Here is a 21,962-nt window from a genome sequence, read left to right on the forward strand (position 1 = left end):
TTCAAAAAATCAGTTTTTTTTATCACGCAGAGTGATAGAAGGCTGGATGACGCATGCGCCTGAGTTCACATACATGAAGTAGGCCTCTACAATCTCGCGGTTAATTTGATGCATATTTTTATACAGTATTTCCGTTTGTTTAAACATGGGTTTGCATGAGCAAACTCTACAATGCGCGGCCAGATTCGGACCTGTCTCATTCCTGATCGCACCTTGGTGCTCCCTAAGGCGGATGTTAAGGCAGCGTCCCGTCTGCCCAAAGTACATTTTGCCGCACGAAAGTGGAATGACGTAGACCACTCCCGCCGAGCATGCCACAAGCTGCCCCGAGTGTTTGACGCGGCATGTAGCTTTGGACGCCTGTTTAGCTCCATTGACAAGATTGCAAATCTTGTTTAAGGAGTTCTTTGCTGAAAAGATTACTAATAAGTATAGAGCTGCACTCAAATTTCTATTAGGGAGTATCAGAATCTTCAGTGAATTTTTACAGCAACGCTGTTTATGCGGACCCTATGCCGTCGTTGTCGGACTTCGCTAAAAAGAGGCCACGTGACCTAGCGGGAGAGGAAGAGATCAATAGGGAAAAGGGGTTGGAGTAAAACATGTTGTGGGGCTAGTTGGTGCATAGCTTTCAAAAAAATGGCTGTGGCTTAGGTAAGGTTAAGCCCAGGATGCGAAGCATACTAGCCTTTATTTTAGTTGTTGAACCACTGTTTAGCCTGGTGAACTGCTGTTGCTTGGCTATATTTGGTTCGGCTAGACGAAGAAACAACTCATGCATTACTTCTTCGCCTTCAAGAGTGGAACGCGACAGCGTTCCCGTCGACCCGCCAAGGGGTGTAAGACAATGGGCTACAGGGCAGCGACTACGCGCCCCGCATTGGACGCGGTGAGCGTCGAGCAAAGCAGCGTTCGGCGCGGCAACGAAATGTGCGCCTGAGCAAGAGACGCGCGCCTTAGAAACAGCTCGTTTCTAAGGCAACACCGCATTCACTAGAGGCGCTTTTGTACCGCTTTGAAGCATCGTACTCGTGGCTCAGTCAATGTAAAAAGAAAGCGTCTTATGAAGGATCTCATTGAAAGTGTATTCCCTGTTCCATCGTATCGGTTAATGTTTCAAGACGGGCCTGGGCAAGACGTACTTAAAAGGGTTAAAAATATGTGGATACCGGCAAACGTTAAAACATTCTTCTTCAAGCTTCACACGGGAACCTTGCCTGTTAAAACGTGGTTGGAGGAAAGAGGAACTTATGTGCCATGGGGAAGCAGATGCTTTCTGTGCAACAAAGCTGAAACGATCGAACATGTTTTCATTGATTGTAATAATGCCATATTCTTTTGGGATATATTACAGAGAACGTTAAAGATAGACCTACCCCTCAATCCACATGGCATTCGTTTTTTACCACCTGAACATGATTTTGAACAGATGGATGTCATCTTTTTACTTGGAATGCACGCAGTCTGGCGTAGTCTGTTGGCATATAGACATCGTGATGTTAACGGCCGATCTGTGTATGAATATTTTGTGGAAATGGTTGTGAAGGTACGTGACGTGTACAAGACGAAGGACTGTGATGAAGCTGTGGTGTCAATGCTTGACACTTTGACACGTATAAAACGAGTGTGATCTAGGATCACAAACTCTTTTGAAGCTTGTAGCCAAGCTGGAAATAAAGAAAAAAAAAGTACTCGTGGCTCAGTGGTAGCGTCTCCGTCCCACACTCCGGAGACCCTGGTTCGATTCCCACCCAGCCCGTCTTGCAAGAGTTGAGCCAAAGCCACTTCTCCTCTGTCGTGACGTCACGGTGTCACGTGATTTCATGGCGACACCGCCGCGCCTGAGGAGCTGGGTTGAGCTCTCGTAATATGCTTCGCATAAAAATGAAGCGCCAACGGTAACGGCCCACTAAGAAGGAACAAGCGCCTTGTCCTGTCTTTTGTTCCTTCTTAGTGTGCCGTTACCATTGGCGCTTCATTTTTTAAAGGGGTTGGCGTGATCCCCCTTTCCCCTGTGAGAATGCTATCTTACAGGCGAATCGTATACGGTTGTCACACGGTGCATTTTCGGCGATCGACCCAGATCGGCATTGAATTTATCGACGATTGATTTTACCCTGCCGCGAAAGAAACAATCGTTAAGCTGGCAGCTTGCGGCCAATTAACGAACAGTGCCGGTGAAACGCGATACCAGGAGCGCGTGGCTGCCGGCCATTATTGCGCTAGCAAGGAGCGCCGGCAGCCACGTCAATTGTCACACCAATCCAACCAATCGTCAAAACGATTGCAGCGCCCGCATCTCCAGTCGTGGGCCGTCAGCCCAATATACGGAGCTTTGGATTAGTGGTTGCGCACATTCAATCCCAGCCACAACTACGGGAAGTAGTTCTGAAAGTAGTTAAGAAGGGGCGGAGCAACTTGCATCCAAAAAAAGCACGGCAAAACACAGACAGAAACCTCACGCGCAAAAAAAAATACAGAACCCTGGGAGAATCGCACAAAAAAAAAGCACTCCTAGATCATGCTCACTGCGCGAAGCACGCAAAAGTGAAAATGAGGTGAAAGAATGGTGAAACAAAAGATTTACAATATAGCCTTCTTGTGAAAATTGACTTGCATGGCGCAACACTCGGTGTATAACACAGCGTTGCTGTTCGACCATCTTCACGGACTGGAAGGGCCGGTGATATATTATTTTGTTATTTCTTTCTTTGTGTCTGTCTGTCTGTCTGTCTGTCTGTCTGTCTGTCTGTCTGTCTGTCTGTCTGTCTGTCTGTCTGTCTGTCTGTCTGTCTGTGTCTGTCTGTGTCTGTCTGTCTGTCTGTCTGTCTGTCTGTCTGTCTGTCTGTGCGTGTGCGTGCGTGCGTGCGTGCGTGTGTGTGCGTGCGTGCGTGCGTGTGTGTGTGTGTGTGTGTGTGTGTGTGTGTGTGTGTGTGTGTGTGTGTGTGTGCGTGTGTGTGTGTGTGTGTGTGAACACACACACATGAACACACCTCGTTGCCACCTGCAGCATTCGTCTGCCGACTTCCATCGTGTCCTCAATGTGCACTGCGTCCTTTTTCTGCGCCCTATATTCATGATGTTTTCTAAAGGAGATTTCGAGAGTGTATATGCTATATGTTATACGCGTAATTAGTTGCTTAGCTTTGTGTTCATCTGAGAGCTGTTCGCTTGCTGACCTTTCCAATGAGGTGAGTCTCGTAGCCGAGTCTTTTCAGATGTGCAGGAAGCAGGGTGTACTTGAGGTCAAGACCGTACGGTTCACCCGGTTGAATTGGTATGTGCTGCAGGCCTGCAGCAAACAAGGGTCACGAATAAGCGCATCCAGCTGGTCGTATTTTGTGCATGTCGATTACACAATAGACGAGGTTTTTCACGCTCAATTTAATTCAAGCGCCATTAAAGTTAATCCAACTGCCGTTCATTTTAATCCAGGCACCACTGATTTTAATCCAATCGCCAGCCGAGTTAATTCAAACACCTGTAAAGTTAATCCAAGCAGAACGTACTTCAAGAACTGTTGAATTTCAAAGCAACTGAATTTTTGTTAAAATGTTAGGGGTTTATGTTTCAATTCCAGATAAAAGGGCACAGTGAGGGACCAATAGCGTTCGTCCCACGTGACTAAAGACAACCGTTGAACACTTTTCTTTTGTGTGTTTTGAAAAAAAAAAGAACTCAGAATACAGAAATACTCACGCACAAGTGTGAGGAAATGTCAGCATTGAATGGCTAAAAGAGTTAGTGACGCAGGTACCATGCCGTCCTTTGTATCAACCGAAACACCAATAAGCCATTCAATGGTGATCACTAGGCACGGGTAGGCATTGGTCACTAGTGAATATGAATCACTTTTGCTACTGCCGTTTTCAGTAGCTTTCAATCGAATACATCGCCCTTGACACCGCTTGAATTTGCATAAAATGAGCAATTAACTGCGTGGTACACCTAACTGGTAGGGCCTAGCCACTAGTCAATCCAATTAACTTACTTACTATGCTCAGTTAAGGGTTATCGCTGTTGTGAACACTTAAATATAGATATAAAATGAAATGTCATAAAACGAGAGATTCAACCACGTCTTTAGGAACTGGTGTGCTTAAGCTACTAGTGCTTATGAATCACCCACTTTCTCTGAGGCTTACAGCTTTCATTACTGCATGTCATCATAGTCATCAATCAAGCTGTCATAAAATGAGCTTTTTCCTATCATTGCCAAATGATAACGCCTGGGCATAAGTAATCACTAATGTTGCGCTTGGTATTGTGCTCTCCTACTTTCACGCAGCATAGTGTCGTGGATATCCAATGAAAAGTCCTTTAAAAGACCATTCAATTATGATCATTCATAAACGCTGGGATATAATCACTAGTGATCATGAATCACTATTTTCAGAATCACACAGGTAGCTTTCATTCGTGGATGTCGTCACTGGTATCGGTAAAACTGTAAAAAAATGAGCATTTTTGGTATCATTATTAAATGATAACGCCGGGTCATTAAGGATCACTAGTGATGCGCTCAGTCCGATGTTCTTGTACTGCTATGCAGCATAGCATCATGAATGTCAAATAAAATGTCGTTTAATCAGCGATTCAATTATGATAACTAGGAGGTGCTATGGTATAGTCACTAGTGATCACGGATCACTTTGTTCTGTATTAAAGTGATAGTCATCTTGCGGGCACGTCGTCATTGGTATCTATCGAAATATCATTAAATGAGCATTATTTCTGCTACTAACGTGTAACTAATAATGCAGAGTTGAACTTTATCACTATAGCGATGAGCTCAGTTTAGTGGTGTTGTACTTTCATACAGCATAGAGTCATAGGAATCAAATAAAGTGTTATTCAAACGGCGATTCAACTTTCAAAGCTTGGAGGTGCTAGAAATGAGTCACTAGTGATCGTGAATTACTCTGCTCTATGAGTTAGCAATGGTAGCAGAAAGAATGCTCATTCACTGACATTTTGAAATATATCAATGACGACGTGCACGAATGATGGCTACCATTGTCATACAGAACAAAGTGATCCGTGATCACTAGTGACTACACCCTAGCATCTTGGACTTGTCATCGGACTTATCTGTGAGAATTTGTCTTTCGAGTCGCTCTCAAGACATAACAAAAAAAGCGTCCAAAGGTCACGTGGCAGGAACGCTATTGGTCTCCCACCTTGCCCTTCTACTCTGAATAAAAATGACGGACCCTAATAGCGTAGCAAAGTTCTGTTGCCGCGAAATTCGAATGTTCTTGAAGAACGCTATGCTTGGACTAAATTTGCTGACATTTGGATTAAATTCGCTGGCGTTTGGATTAAATACAGTGGTACTTGGATTAAAATGATTGGGGCTTGGATTAAAATGACAGGAGGTTGGATTTATTTGAATGGCACTTGAATTGAATTGACTGGCGCACGGATTAAATTGAATGAAACCTGGACTAATTTGAGCGAGAAAACCTGTAGTAGTGAGTAGAATGTAGGGTATCTCTGATACAGGTTGTACAAGTTCATACACACAGGGACAAGTTTCTTATCAGAGGCTTTCAGGCTCTTGTTAATTTCTCGGACGGTCGGTTTGGAACATTTTACTGGGTGCCTGTGAACAGGACCTTGTACCGTTCCATATTTATGGTAAGTAAAAACGATCAAGCTGAAGCGGTGAAACGAAGCGTGTATTAGCGAAAGTGGAAAATGATATTGTTCGAATAGATGCGGGAAATTATCATTGACGGTATCAGCATGGCCCATTAACGCACCGGTCTCAAGTGATGTTGTCCCCCTTATATAATGTTTCATTTGCCGTTTTTGCGATAAAATGAACGTAGTTGTACCGCCTGTGTCACGTGCTTGTGTTTCACGTCAGCCCTCCAAGGTTTTCATAATTGAAAGAGAATGACAACGGGCCAGAATGTGTTGTGAGACGTTGATGAAAATGAAATGACCATATTTTATAATGATAGAATCGAGCACGCTGTTCGCGATTTCAGTAGGAATTCGGATTTTAAATTGCCAAAGAAAGTCTCAAAAACCAGTAAGTGGCGCGAATTGTCAGTAAAGTCTTGGTATACTTCGGATGTAGTATGTGAGATTACTGTACGAAAGTCGGCTGTTATTCAGTACCGCATACTTATTGCTTATAAGGGCAGTTTGTATATTACCAGATGCTTGCGCTTTATCCTATGCGTATTACGAATCAAGGAAAGTGCACGCTTTTAACGAACGCGCTCGCGTCGCTCAGTGCACGGCGGCGCACACAATGGCTGTGGTACGCGCGTGAAATGCTGAGCACGCATGCGATAAAATCCTTTGTTCCAGCTTTCTGATGTCTTCGAGAGATAATATACTTGGAAAATCGAAGCGGCGTGGCTATATACGGGAACACGCTGAACTGCGTATCAAGTGTCAAAGCGTCGTTTCAATTTGAAGAACATGGGTTGGCTAAAAAAATTTGCCGACAATTAGGATACTGCCTAATGCGAAATTTGAGCGCAGCTGTATACCTTTCGTGACGTAATGGCTGTCGCGGACAAGCCGAGCGAAGTGTGGCGCGACTGCCTCGCTGATCGGGAGATCGCGAGAGGCTGCGCGTTCGGCACGCGCGATTCACAGCAGCAGCCGCAGATCGACCTCCGCTCATGCGGCGCTTTGTTTCCATATATGGCATCGGTGGATGCGCTCGCCGCGTGCCTTATCGGTGGCGTCGTCGGTGAACAGACGATGCGCGCTGCTCTGGCGGCATCGCGGCCGCCGCCGAACGCGTCTTGCGCAGCACCTTCGATTCTCACGCTTTCGCCATTCCCTCCTGCTCCTTCGCTTTCCGCCTCACGGTTCCGCTGCGCCCTCCATCCCCGCTCTACTCCTCGCGCTTGCTTCGCTGTCGCCGTCTTTCATCCACCGCTGCGCTCCGCGTAACAGCTTCGCATGGACATACACTTTCGCAGGGCCTGGATGGCGAGTAAGTTCTTTCCCGCAAATTATTATTACTTGTTTTGAACACATATATACAATTAACAGGGAAATCCAGGAGCAGGCTGGCAAGTGCCACCGGAAGGGGCACAACGCCTGCCTACTCTTCAGAAGGGAGGTGACAGCCACACAGAAATGGAAGACAGGAAGGAGGGGAGAAAAGAGGAAAGGAAGAGCAACAGCAGAAATCTAAAGGCTAAAGTAGAACACAGTACAGATCACACACAGTAGGGCCGGTCGCTGACTGTCACAATACTACAGAATGGTAAATGAAATAGTTTCGACGCTACAAACGTGAACCTAAGTTAGTTAACTCTAGAAAAGTGAGTAGAGCGCGATCGGCCTGATCACGTTTAGACGCACAACCACTGGGGTATAAACATTCCTCGAGTGTCGTACACCGCAGGCCAAGGAGATGATAGTCTCTCACTAGCGACATGCGGTGCGCACTGAAAGCGGGGCATCCAAATATAAGATGCTGAAATGTCTCGCAGCGGCCACAAGACGTACACGATGGACTCGCCACACGTCCTTGTCTGTATGAACGTTCGTGCCCGTTCACACAGCCCACCCTCAGCCTGAGTAGTTGTGCTCTAGCGCGACGTGGCAAGCCTCGACCGCGAACACGGGGCGGGAACGTTGCATTTGCGACGCGCTGGTCTGCGTCCTGCTTGAGTAGGTGGCGACGAATCAGCAGACGAGCGTCATCAAGCTTGCACAGTATTTCTGGGCAGTCACAGTTGTTATGAGCGCAAGTTGAAGCGAGCCGATTAGCCTCTTCTTTTCCGGCGATTCCTACGTGTGAAGGTATCCATTGAGCAACGAGAGATATCCCACGGGATGAAATTTTTCTCACAGTCAGTAATGCTGCGCACAAGTGGACAATCAATCTCACTGCTCTGAAACTTGCTAAGGGCAGCGCGGGAGTCCGTAAAGATGACAATCTTCGATGTAGTTAACTCTTCTTGCACGTATTTCAGTGCAACATTAATCGCTGCTAGCTCAGCAGTTGTTTACAAGTTGGATGAGGTATTTGAAATATACGCCGTACTTGAGTCGAAGGGCAGAAAATAGCTGCAGAGGCGCCTTGAGCGTCGCTGTGTACAGATGCATCTGTGAATACTTGAAGATAATCTGGAAACTTTTCGAATGTGAGGGACTGCGCCAATTAGAATATTGCCGAAACAGGCATATCAGACTTTTTGTGCATGTCAGGGATTGTGAGGTAAATGGGGAATACGTCTTTCATGACGTCTTTTGGAAGCGGAGGCGTAACTGAAGCAGCATGTTCAGAAATGTCAGTGATATTCATAAATAATGCCGCCATTTTTCCCATGCGAGATAACGGGCGGTGAATGAGGCGATAAAGGAGCGAATGACCGTTCGATGCGAGGTGCAGACGCTCAATATGACATAGAGCTCTCTGGTCTGCTTGCAGCCTCAGGGGTAATTGACGCGATTCAGTGAGTAATGCAACAGATTGCGCATCACGAAATAATCCAAGCATTAGTCGAAGGGCAACGCGATGATCTTGTTCCAGTTGGGCCATCAAGCTAGGTGGTATGTTCAGAGCTGGTATCGCGTACATCATGCCTGAGAGTATAGATGACTGGTACACCTGGAGAGCCGTTGTTTGGTCGCAGCCAGCACCTCTAGCAGTCAAGGCGGCCACATACTTAAGGAGGGAGTGCGATTTGCGTCGTACAGATTTAACGGCAGGACGCTAAGAGATGCGATCATCTATAATTAACCCTAAATAACGGTCTTGTCGCACCCAGTTTATAGGCGTTTTGTCAAGGTACAGTCGGCTCATTGTTCGACGAGGGCGTTGTTTAGGGCGATATGCAATTGCAGCCGACTTAGCAGGTGATATGAGCAGGCCAACTTCAACCAAGTACTCCGAAGTAGTGTTTAGAGCTCTTTGCTGGCTTGCACGGAACCGTGGACCAAGGTGCGAAGGGCCGCTTGCCCACAGAGCGGTGTCATCTACGTAGACAGCTATACGCTCACAGTCACTGTTATCCCAAGGCAAACGACTTGGAAACGCGGCGAGTACGGTGGTAAACAAAAGCGGCGATAATACGCTGCCCTGTGAGACACCGCACTTCACATTTCGATATTCACTAATTACTCCTCCGACACGCACTTTCATCCGGCGCTCCGATAGAAAATTATGCACAAAGCGGAGAAGACGACCAGAAATTCCCGCGGTTGCAAGAGCGAAACTAATCGCCTTATGCGGAACTGAATCGAAAGCTTGCTGTATGTCTAGGAAGAGCATGTAGGCTGAATGCTTGTTTCCTTTAGCAAATTAGAGCGCTGAAGCAAGGTCTGATATGCTGTCCAGAGCTGAACGGCGGCGACGGAAGCCACTCATGACATCAGGGAAAAAATTCAGCTCCTCTAGCCTGACATCTAAGCGAAACAAGACCATTCGCTTCATTAACTTGATGACATTTGAAGTTAGGGATATTGGCCGGTAGTACTTGAGGTGTCTTGCAGAGCCTGCGGGCTTTAAGATTGGTATCACTGCGGACGATTTCAATTCAGCAGGGACTATGCCACTTCTCCATACTTCATTATACTCGTCCAATATACGGTCATGAAAACTCTTATCAACGTTCCGCAATGCTTGATACGTCACACCATCTTCACCTGGAGCAGTGCGGCGTTTGGAGAGGCTAAGCGCGTGTCGCAGCTGCTCAAGGGTGAAAACTGCCTCGTTCATCTGGCAGGCTGGACCGTAGAAAGCGGCTATGGTGCTGTGACCTGTCAAAGAAGGAAGGTCGCCATTTGTGGTGTCACTGGATGCACGAGAGATGAAAATGTCTGCAAATGCCTCCGCTAAAACTTTTGGTGACTGGCCAGTCGCTATGCTCAATGCAGCCATAGGATTCTTGCAGATTTCAGGAGTGCGGAGAGTCTTCAGTATGTACCATACACTTCTAAAACCACTTCCAGTATGCAACGAACTACATAGAGCTTCCCAGCTCTTGCGACGAAGCTGTTTTGTATGCCGCCGTATGGCTGCACCAATGAGATTATACATAGTCCAGTCGGTGCGTCGTTTAGAGCGCTGTGCCCGCCTATAAGCGCGTCGTCGTCATGCGCGGAGCCGCAAGAGCTTTAGGTCGGGGTTTGGTACACCGATACTCCGTCGTCGTTGAACTGCAGCTTCTCGTAAGCACTCACTCATCAGTTTAAACAGGCTGTCTTGAGATGGCGCCTCTGAGATCAGCTGACGGAAGTTATCCCCTTTAGTCACTGTATACACGACAGCCTGGTGACCCGCAGTATGTTTTGGTGTTAACCAAATGGGTGGGTGATCTGAGCCCCGCGGGTAAGGTTCACATGACTAGGGTAAGCACATATCTCTCGTTGATAGCGCAAGGTCTATAGTGGAATGCTCCTTTCCTCTACCTATAAATGTAGGTGAACCGTCATTCAGTATTTGCAGATCGTTCTTGGTAATGATCTCGTTAATCTCGGCCCCACGATTGTCTTGGGGACGGCTACACCATCGTGGATGGTGGGCATTAAAATCTCTGCCTAACACAAACGATGCACCACACCGAGACACTAAGCTATCAAGTAGTGAGGTATCGGAAGAACGTGTAGGCCTGTTGTACGTGCTTGCCACCGTCGTAGACACACCTCTGAGGCTCACAGTAACAGCTGCACACTCAAACTCATCGTCACAGATGCCGTCTGTGTCAAGACCTGTGAAATACAAGTCAGCACGCACGTACGCTGATGCTTTTGAAGCATTGCGCGTATGCGCCGCGCCCACACACTGGAAAGAACCACAAGCTGGTTCCGCGCATCCAGTGCTACTGTGGACACCCACGAAGCCTGGAAATCGATATTCATCTTTCCTTACGTTGGTTTCCTGAAGCTCTATAACGTCTGGTGGAGTCTTCATAACGATGAGTCGAAGAACTAGATCAGCGTGACGCGGTCTCATCGACCTGACATTCTATTGCAGCACAAAGGGGCGAGGCTGCTGACAACTGTTAAAATCGTTTCCGGTAAAACGTCTAGTGAAGGCCGTCGAGGACTGGAACGAGGGCCACCAAAAGTTGCTCTGCTGCTGACGCTGCTGGTGTCTGACGAACGGCGATTAGAGATCTGATGACGTTGACAAGCATCTTCAGAAGATTGACAAGTTGCACATCTTCGTTGGCTGAGACCGATTTAGGTACTGTGTTTGCAGTGTTTTCCACTGTAGTCGAAGTCTCTGTAAATACTCGTCCCGATGATTTCGATGGCAGCGCTGGCCATGATGTGCCCGAGAGGCAGAAGGTCCACCCCCCTACTTTCCGATACGTTGTGTCTTTGTCAGTCTTTGAACACGCTGCTTTTCCAGTCGCTGGGGCAGCACTACGGCGACGGCAGCTTTCATCTCCTGCTGCTTTCTTTTTGGCTTTTTCTTTTAGTGCCTTTAGTTCATTTTTTCAATGAGGGACATCCTTTATTCGTTACCAAATGTTCACCATTACAGTTAGGGCACCGATATGCCCGACTTTCACAGGAACCTGCTTGGTGATTCCCACCGCATTTGGCACAAACCAGACCTCTGGTGCAAAAGCCCTGAACATGATCAATCTTAAAACACTTATGACATTGCAAAGGCCGTGGTACGAAAGTTCGAACAGGATAGCGCACAAGTCCAGCCTTTATATGACTAGGCAGCCCCCAAATTAGAACACACACAGAAAAAAAAAAACACATAGACGACGGCTGTGCCATCGTCAACGTATCTTTCTCTTGCGTGTGTTTTAATGTGTGACACAAAACATGTCTTTTAGCAAGCACCAGCTGGGCTAACAAACTGTTCTGTTGATAAATAAGTTATTGCTGAGGCGGTAATTTGTCCACGACTTTAAACTTCGTCTACACATTACCCATAATTTTCGACTAATTTTCAACAAATATAAACGCGATGTGCTCAGTTCAGTGAGGACACCGGTTAGACCTACTATGACCCTCGTATATCGCATAAAAATAGATGCAAAACAAAGGTTCAATTATTATTTGCAACGCTTCTGAATATGCCAGAAACGTTAAGGTCTCGCGAGACGTTATCCTTAACGTGACTCCTTTACCACTGAATATTATAAACCTGGTGGGTATACCGTGTACGAGTGTCCCGCGGCGGCACACTCGGACGATATATATATATATTTATATATATAGCAGCGTAATATATGGCCCGCTTCCGACCACTTGCTCAAATAAGTTTTGCAAAGGACTTATTTGATTTAAACGCATTTACGTTCACACAAAGGTTTGCCCTATCATTCTCCACATTTCGATAAGTTTGATCTCGGTGGCACTTGTAGCCAAGCCAGCGAAGCGCGGGATAAATATTGCGCCGCTTGTAAAACTGTATTATAATTATCCGGAGCCCTTGAAAAAGTAATTTATTGCAAAGGCCGCAACAAACCCAAATACTTTGAACTTTGTGTACACATAACGCATAACATGTCCTTTATTTTCAGAAAATACAACCAAAGTGCCTTGTTTATTTCACCGAGCACACAGGGGTAACCTCGAACCTCGTATATAACACATAAAGAAATGAGGGTTCATTAATTATTTGCAATGCTATTTATTAAGTCAAGAACGTGAAAGTTTCGTCATATTACACTTTTCTTTAATTATGGGCTGTTACGTGCCAAAGCAATGGTCTGATTACAAGGCACATCGCAGTAGGGGAGTCCGGAATAATTTTTACTACCCAGGGTTCTTTAACGTGCACCCAGTGCATGGTAGACGCGTGTGTTTCGCATTTCGCCCCCATCGAAATGGAGCCGCAGTCGGGATTTGATGCAGCTGAGACTTCGAGCGTACACAGCAGCGCAACCCCACAGTGACTAAGCCACCACGGCGGGTGTGTGAACACAAGCTCACCATATTTTTGCTGAATTTGAAGTCGGTGTCTTGTACAGTTGTTTTAGGACTCCAAAACATTGCGGATAACAGTAGTGTGACACTCTGGAACGCTTGCATAAGTAATTTTCTACGAAGGATATAATTAACCTACCCCCTTTAAACATTTATCGTTCGTCACTTACAAGATGCTTGATATTTCAACGAAATGTAAACGACGTACGTGCCTCGCATATTTCACCAAGGAAACCGAAGGAACCAAGCACCCGCTTCGAATAATACAAAAATTGAAGAAAAAAGACGAGTATTAAGTAATTGTTTGCGAAGCACCTAATTAAGCCACCTATTTGAAACTTTCGGTACTCGTCACCCATTCAATAGCCGTCATTTCCTTTAAAATATATAACTGCCATTTGGCTGGCTCTTTGAGGGTAGGAAGAAACATTGTAAGCCTTTCATATAACGTCTCTAAACAGACCGAAAAGGAGAATTTCGAAAATTTCATTTAACTTCTAATTAAAGCACGCTCCTCAAACTTTCTACATAGTCCCCATAATATCGCCGCATTTTTTCAAAATATAGACTTCATGGCTGATCTGGCATTAGGGTCGCTGTAAAATGATAATACACATGAAGTCTATAGCATTACGGTAATATTAAGTTATTACATCTTTGGGATCGTCACGGTCTGTTACGTACGATGGAAAGAGAAACGTTCACTGAAGCCACTACTGTAGTCAATAAAAAATAGGTGCGCACATACGGAGCTGCTGCTTATGAGCGACGCTAGCGGCGTGGGAGAGCGTACCGTATCGCGTCGAGTAGAGGCCGGTCATGAGTGCACCCCTCGACGCTGTGCAAGTCGGATGCACGTAGTAGTTGTTGAGCACCACTCCGTCAGCGGCCAGTGTGTCCAGGTTGGGTGTCGGGATCTGGGGACATCCGTGGAAGCTGACGTCGGCCCAACCCTGCATTTGCACAATAATTAACCATCACAATTGCTGCTGCTGCAGCAGTAGCAATTAGCAGTAATTAGTAGCAGCAGTAGTAGCAATCAGCTGCAGCAGCAGCAGCAGCAGCAGCAGTAGTAGTAGTAGTAGTAATAGTAGTAGCAGTAGTAGTAGTAGTAGTAGTAGTAGTAGTAGAAGTAGTAGTAGTATAGTTGTGTTAGCAGTAATAATAATAGTAGTAGCAGCAGTAAGTAGTAGTAGTAGCAGCAGTAAGTAGTAGTAGTAGTAGCAGTAATAGTGGTTATAGTAGTAGTAGTAGTAGTAGTAGTAGTAGTAAGAGTAGTAGTAGTAGTAGTAGTAGTAGCAGTAGTAATAGTAGTAGCAGCAGCAGCAGCCCCACCACCAGCAGTACTAGTAGTAGTGGTAGTAGTAGTAGTGGTGGTGGTGGTAGTAGTAGTAGTAGTAGTATCATCATCATCATCAGCAGCAGCAGCAGCAGCAGCAGCAGCAGCAGCAGCAGCAGCAGCAGCAGCAGTAGTAGTAGTAGTAGTAGTAGTAGTAGTAGTAGTAGTAGTAGTAGTAGTAGTAGTAGTATCAGCAGCAGCAGCAACCGTAGTAACAGTAGTAGCAGCAGCAGCAGCAGCGGAAGTAGTATACTAGTAGAAGTATACTAGAAGTAGTAGTAGTAGAAGTCGCAGAAATATACTAGCAGAAGTAGTAGCGGCAGCAGCTTCAGGTTTTGTTTCATAAAAGGAGAGTAAACTAGAGCATAGAATAAGACACGGGAAAGTACGAATAAAAAAAACAGCGGACTTGTCAGACATTGCATACCAGAGCCCAGTTTTCAGCGAAACTGTTTCTTTCGAACAGGTGGATTAAGAATTTTAGTTGCCTGTAATTAAATCATACTCTTCAAATGTTCACAAGCTCATGGTTATTTAACGACACTTAATTTAACTGCAGCTGCTTAGAACAGACCTCAGGAAATTTGTCTCCCTATTCTGTAAAGTCACTGAAGCATAGCTCACGCACGTGTCTTCGGCTGTCCTCGATAAAAAATTGCCTTGACGATTTCACGTGCTAGGCGATCTGCATGTTTGAAGAGAATATTTGTTTCGTCTAACCTTGGGGAGCAGCCACAATCTCGACAACACCGCGTGAAATTGGAAGTTGTCGTTTCCTTAAAATATTTCCTGCGTTGTCTATACATACACTTATTCATGCATTGACTCGTTTTCCCCATACCAGTTTGCCATGGGATTTTAGCTTCCAATGTGTCCAGTCCTCTTGTTCATGTCCGTGTTATGTTTCTTGCGCCATTCTTACGCTTGAAATCAACACAAATATCGTGGTTAACAACTATGTTTTATTAACTGCGTAGCGATGTCAACTTTATGAAGAAATGAGTTCTCATTGTGAAAGAAGTATTCACCGACGATTACGATACTCCCTAACGCAAAATTTGAGTGCAGCTCTATACGCGCTTTCATTTCGCGTGTCAGTGTTTTGTATTATGATTGTCTAGGTACATAGTTTATATTGAAAAGATAACGTTGTGAGTAGCGTGGCTGGCGCGGACAATCTGTCCCGCGCGGCACATTCTACACGGCGCGACTGCCTCGTTGATGAGGGGGCGGGGGGGGGGGGGGGGGGACTGCAGATCGACCTCCGCTCATGCAGCGCTGTGTTTCCATGTATGGTATCGGTAGACACGCTCGCCGCATGCCTTACCATCATCGATGAAGAGACGACGGCTAGCTACTCTGGCACCATCTCGTAGCGGTCGTCACCGCAGAGGCCGTCTTGCGCGGCACTATGCTTTTCTTCTCACGCTTTCGCCATACCCTCCTCCTCCACTTTCCCTATCGCGGTCTCTTCGCTATCGCCGTCGTTAATCCCCCGCTGCGCTCCGCTTTCGCTCTTTCGTCCCTCGCTGTGCTAGTTCGTTAGGTTACACCGAGAGACGCCGCCGACTTCGGAGGATGCCAACGTTCAACTCAGGAACGGGTGCCTAAGAGCTGCGCTCTAAAATAGTTGATATATCGCGAGAGTGACACCCTCGCTTCCCCAGACGTACCTGCCTTCTCCTGTTCGTTCATAGTTTCTTTAAAGTACAGCTCTTAGGCGCCCGTTCCTGCGTCAAGCGTCGGCGTCCTTCGGTGTCGTCCCTCGGGGTAACTGAGCGAACGAGCACAGCAGAGGATGAAAGAGCGAACGCGGAGCGCTGCGGGGTATGAAAGACGGCGAGAGCGAAGAGAGCGCGAAATGGAGGGTGCAGCGCAAGCATGAGGTAGAAAGCGGAGGAGGTGAGTGTGGCGAAAGGGTGAAGAGGAAAGCGGAGTGCCGCACTAGACGTGCTCCACGGCGGCGGCCAGGCATGCGGCGAGCACGTCCACTGATACCATATCTGGAAACAAAGTTCTGGCGTGGGCTTCGGACCCACTGCGAACGCGCTATTTCGCCTGCGCCGCTCCGCTAGAGAATACGCTCCGCGCCAGCCACGCGTTCTCATGTTTACGCTTTTTTTCTGAGCACTGAGAAACCCAACAAGTGGAAATGCTTCGTCTGCCGCGAGCTGCCCGAGTAGAGGCTCAGCGCCGCCGAGGGGACCCTGTCCTTCAGAACCAAATTCTTTGCCACAACATATTGCGAATTCAAAACACCTAACCCGCTGCACACAAAATTCGCGTTAGGGAGTATTGTAATCATTGGCAATTTTTTTTCTCTCCAGGCTCGCCTTCACCTTCCACAGGCCGCACGGCGTGTGTGTCTTTAAATTTCATTTTCATATAGTCAGCAGGCGACTGAAAGCTACAGAACGTGCAGATTTCCACGCGTCATCGCTGTGCAAGTGTTGCTATTTCCTAAATTCGCCACCAGCGAGGTCAAACCACAGCGGGGCTCTTAGAAGAACAGTAGTCATGCTCATGCTCTGGCTGACCATCGTGGAGGCGAACAAACTGCCCATGCACTGTCTCACTCACCAGGTCATCGGCGAGTATGAAGATGATGTGCGGCTTTTTGACTTGCTCCTGGCGGGGCGTCACTAATACGTAGACTCCGTAGGCCATAAGGGCGCCGATGGCACCGCCGACCGTCTGAAAATCGAAGTTGGACGCATTACAGATGATGCTCCGTTCTGACAAAACATGTCAGTCCTTTGCGCATGGATTTATGTACAACTCACAAGCACAACATCTACATGTTAACATGCCCTTCCCGTTTTCGACCTGTACGATTTGTGGCGTAGTTTCCTAAACTTGGGGACACCTTTACGCTGAAACCTTTCCTCAAGCGACAAAGTGTAAAGCAAGCAAATAAACAAATAATAATAATAATAATAATAATAATAATAATAATAATAATAATAATAATAATGTTTATTGCCACCCAAATGTACAGAACAACACGAACAAGCCGCCCTAAGCCTCAGTTGGCTTGCAGTACCATGTCTATCAACATGATACATATTTTGGTAATCAGTTTTTGGAGCTTTTAGGAGATGGATGTTTCTAGTGTTCCACGGGGAGGATGCGCAAGAGCGATAGAAAATCAATAGCTTCTTTTTCTTTCTTTAAGCCTGGTGTGCCTCGGCGGAGGGTGGCCTTGTACTCGCTTGCTTTGTGATGGTGGGTTAGGCACTGTTCTGGAGTTATTGCTTGCCCAACAGGAAAGGAAAAGTTGCGCGACCGATTTGCGTGTTCAGTTGCGACGGACCGGACCAGGGTGAAAAGGCGCGGAAGAGCGCCACGAGGCGTGACGAACGGCTCCAGGGAATCTACGTGCAGCGAACAAACGGTTCGTCACCACGGAAGGAAATTCCGCTGCTGAACTGCCGATCCCTCGCCACGTGGCTGCTGGCCCCATTGCGCCGGGATCTTCCCCCCCCCGCCCCTCCGGTCTGGCTGGCGCGCCACAGTAATTACGGGCCCCTCTGTGTGTGTGTGCTGGACAGGCGGGGGGCGAGTCAAGGGGAGGCCCTCCTTCCTCGCACCAAACGGGACTCACGGGCGCACCGCCAGCGGAGGCAAGCACGCGCAACACCGCCTAGGAGAGAGGGAGCGGTCGCCAATCACCGACCGGAGTCGTTACATCCCATGTGACGTTCGCGTGAGCAGAGTTCCGCCTTCGATTTTAGCGGGCCTATTTAAGCGGCCCCACAATGTATGTTCTTTGTATTCTCTTCTTTCTTTCCTACTTCGTTACCATGGAATAAATAGTGCAAGTTTCGCGCTAGAAACGGTGTCGCCTCTGCTTTGTCGTGATGGTCTTCTGGACGCCTGCGGCCTGCCAACAACGCGACGCTGCCCAGAAGTAACGTCTGTCGAGGTTAAAGTAATCGGCGTCGCAACAGTTGGTGACAGCGATGGGACACGCTACCTTGAGTCCCAACACTGCTCATCCGATTTCAGCAGCTCGAGGTCGTTGTCCAGCCCCGCAGTACACTTCACGTGTGCCGCATTAAATGCAGAGCGGCTGTTTGCCGCAATGAGGCCGGGAGCACGAAGCACAGATCTTATGCCGAATAATAATAATAATCAACAATTTATTTATTGTGCCCAGGAATAACACAAGGTCTACAGAGAAACAAAACCAAAAGAGGTAGAAATGTAAAACAACTACATCCAGAAGTTATAGATGAACAAAATGAACTGGCTAGACAGCTACGTAGTAAGCAACAATACAGCAACACACCATTGAAGGAGGGAGTACATACATCGAAAAAGACTGAAACTACGAGAAGACAGGAGGGGAGTGCAAATAGAAAGAATGAAATTAACTTTTCGGGTTGTACGAATCAAAACCACGATATGATTATAGGGCACGCCGTAGTGGAGGACTCCAGATTAATTTCGACCACCTGGGGTTCTTCAACGTGCAACCAATGCACGGTACACAGGCGTTTTTGCAAGTCGCCCCGAAGGAGATGCGGCCGCTGAGGCCGGGATTTGATCCCGTGCCCTTGAGCATAGCAAAGCAAGACCGTAGACACTACACCACCGCGGTGGATGCAGTTAGAAAAAGGCTCATACGAAAGTGCGAAGCTCGGAATAGAAGGAAGACAGCACGTTTTAAATTATAGTGACATGGAAAAAATGACAGCTGCATTGAATTTGCGTTCTATGGAAAGCTGAGTGTGTGCTGAAAGATGCAGGGACGTGAAAGGGTCCATGTTCTCTGGTAGTCATTTGTCAGAACCCAAAGTAGAACACATGCTAGTAGATCCGTGCATGTAATAATCGAATGAACAATATTGTACAAAATGTTGGCACGGCTACGTCTGCAGCTTAGTGACGGAAGTGTAGGATTTGTTATTCCGATTTGAAAAGCTGCTATTTGAATTGCTTCTACCGTTCCACTCTACTGAGGGGTATTCAAGTAATATGAATGTGAACAATTTCAAAAAAAAAAAAATTGGGTACGGACATCTAGTGAATCCGCAGACGGAACCGAGCGCGCGCAGGATTCGTGATGCGACGCGCTTACAGAGGGCGGACAAGCTCGGCGTGCATGATCGAAACGCACAGCGAGCGCGCTTACTTCAACAACCCCGGCCAACACTGTACGATCTGTAAAAAAACAAGGGTGGACGATGTTAAGGGCTTTACGCCCAGGTGACAAATTCATGTTTTCACATATATTTAAAGCGCACCCGTTTAATTGGCACTATTCGGGGAATGAGGATAGGTTCGACTGCAGAGCGTGGCAGTCCTCAATACTGTGTCTCTCCATAAACAATTGGGTGTGGTCAGCGCACAGAAGCAATGAAGTCTTCTGGTTTGCGAACCGTCCCCGCTCGGCTTCCGGTGGTTTGCCGGAAACGCCTTTTCGTGTCATTATTTCGGAAAAAGGCACGTGGCAATATTCCCTCTTCTCTGGCTCCAGTGTCACCTTAAGAAGCTAAATGTTAATGATCCGTTTCTGGTTACAGGATCTTCTGACGTTACACACTACCTTTCTCAATATTCTGACATCCCATTTAAGGCTATATCCATATAGATATAAAATACTTGTTTTATTCTATTCCGCATCAGGCGCTCTTGGTTGTTATCGAAGAAGCCATTAGTAGTTTTGGTGCTGTTGCGTTCCAAAATGAACGTGGTGTGTCCGTTTCAGACTTTATAACATTGCATCAACTTTACCTTTCTTCAACTTTCGCCGAAGGGAATGGAACTGTTTTCCTTCAAAAAAGCGGGATATTTATAGATTCTTGTATCGCTCCAGGCCTTGTTGAGCGATTTATTTTAGGCTTATCTAGACAGGAACGTCATGTCACGGCTGGGCAATACTAAAATCGAAAAAGACTGTGTGGATGATTTTTTAATTCTGTTTAGTTGTGAGGACAGCTGTTTGGCGGCCTCCGTTCGTCAGATGTTGGATCTGTTTGAAGAAGGCTTATCTCGGCCGACACTCACACATGGGCTTCAGGAGAATGGGTCACTCAGGTTTTTAGGTTTGAATTTATCTTTTACCCGGCAACATGTACGCTGGATGTATGAGCCGCGAGCTAATAAGCCTCTATTATCCTACGCATCTGCCAATTCAAAACTGTTTAAGAGAGGTATCGTTCATGCTTGCTTGCATAACGCACTAACAAAATCCTGTTATCAGTTGATAGAACCTCATTTCATTTCGCAGATTGCTCGGCTGACGGCGGCAGGGTACCCTAGCAACCTTCTTGTCTCAGTCTCGGAAAAATTGCGTCGTAAGTTAAGCACTGATCCTCACAGCACTGAGCTTCAGGTACATGATCGAAGAAACAAAACAGCTGTTATCCCGTACGTTCATGGGATCTCCCACAAACTAAAGAAATAGGACAAAGAGCAGGTATCCATGTTGTTTTCTCTGCTTCCAAATAACTTGCCCAGCTTTGCGTCAGAATTAATCCTCTTGCTAAGAAACATACACTCTAAAAATTTTCACACCCTTATGGGTGTAATCCGGGTGTATTCATCTTTTCACCCTTGTAAACACCCTTGAAACACCCTTTCTTAACGGAAAAGGGCGTTCAACAAGAAAACACCCTTGGAACACCCCAGTCTTTCTAATTTACACCCTAATTATAAGGGCGTAAGTGAACAAGCTTACAGTATATGATAAATGAACATTGCCAGTTAAGGCGTTGATATTGGCTATACATGAAACGCGCGCTACCTGCGCTTGAATCAGGTAGCTGGAATGATTAGATCGGGGCACCTAGGCAGCAGCGCACTGGCTCCGAACAGTGGTCAAAAATGAAGTTTCCCACGAATGTTGATATCGAACGGATGACACTAACGCGCAGACTTTGCATAGCCAGATATCTGCGAAAGGCTTCATATGATCAATGGCAAAATATTTACAATGCTATCACTAAATACTTAAAGGTGTGCAACCAGTTAGACTGGGAATGGTTAGGAGTGAAGGCTAACGGTAAATAGCTCACCAACTTACGGTTTGTATATGACATTGGCATACTCAGCAACGCTGCAGCCTATTTGCAATAAACGTTTGAGGAACTTGTCGAAGAAAGTGTAAGTCTGATTGAGAGTTAGTATGCAGAAGAGAAAAGTAATGTTCCGCAGCCTGGCGAGAGAACGAATGTCATGGCCGGCAGTCAGCCTCTAGAACCTGCGCAGAAATACGTTTATTCAGGGTAATTACTCGCAGGGGCCTCTGATCAAGGAATTTAACAAAAATAAAACATTAGCTGGAGAGCTTACGGCAGGCTTTACTAAATCATGACCAAGGAGCTTACTGCTAACCATTGCTTTCTACCGTTACTAACGTATGGGGCCGAAACTTGGAAGTTACCAAAGAAGCTTGGGAAGACGTTGAGGACCGCGCAACGAGCGATGGAATGAAAATTATTAGGCATGATGATAATAGACTAGAAGACAGCGATGTGTATTAGAGAGCAAACGGGGATAGCTGATATTCTGGTTGACATTAAGAGGAAGAAGTCGTGCTGGGCAGACATTGCAATGCGTAAGGGAGAGAACTGCTGGTCTATTGGAGTTGCAGAATGGGTGCTAAGGGAAGGGAAGCACAGCCGAGGACGGCAGAGAATAATGTGGACGTGATGGAATCGGGAAACTTGAAGACACGTGGAACCAGTTAGCACAAGACAGGGGTATTGGAGATCACTGGAGAAGCTTTCGTCCT

The 21,962-nt window shown here is 46.6% G+C and overlaps 1 protein-coding gene across 5 annotated transcripts in view; it reads right to left on the reverse strand.

Annotated features, from left to right (window-relative positions):
- The window catches only part of LOC139057300 (arylsulfatase B-like), a 162,764-nt gene that overhangs the window by 71,469 nt on the left and 69,333 nt on the right, over positions 1-21,962 (reverse strand). For all 5 annotated transcript variants that reach the window (XM_070535237.1, XM_070535254.1, XM_070535260.1 and 2 more), the window contains exons 3-5: positions 16,802-16,915; positions 13,676-13,835; positions 3,180-3,292 (exon numbers count right to left, since the gene is read on the reverse strand). In XM_070535237.1, the coding sequence (XP_070391338.1) occupies positions 3,180-3,292; positions 13,676-13,835; positions 16,802-16,915 (387 nt within the window). The remainder of the gene's footprint in view (positions 1-3,179; positions 3,293-13,675; positions 13,836-16,801; positions 16,916-21,962) is intronic.

Source organism: Dermacentor albipictus, chromosome 1 (assembly GCF_038994185.2).
Source record: "Dermacentor albipictus isolate Rhodes 1998 colony chromosome 1, USDA_Dalb.pri_finalv2, whole genome shotgun sequence".
Lineage (NCBI taxonomy): Eukaryota > Metazoa > Arthropoda > Arachnida > Ixodida > Ixodidae > Dermacentor > Dermacentor albipictus.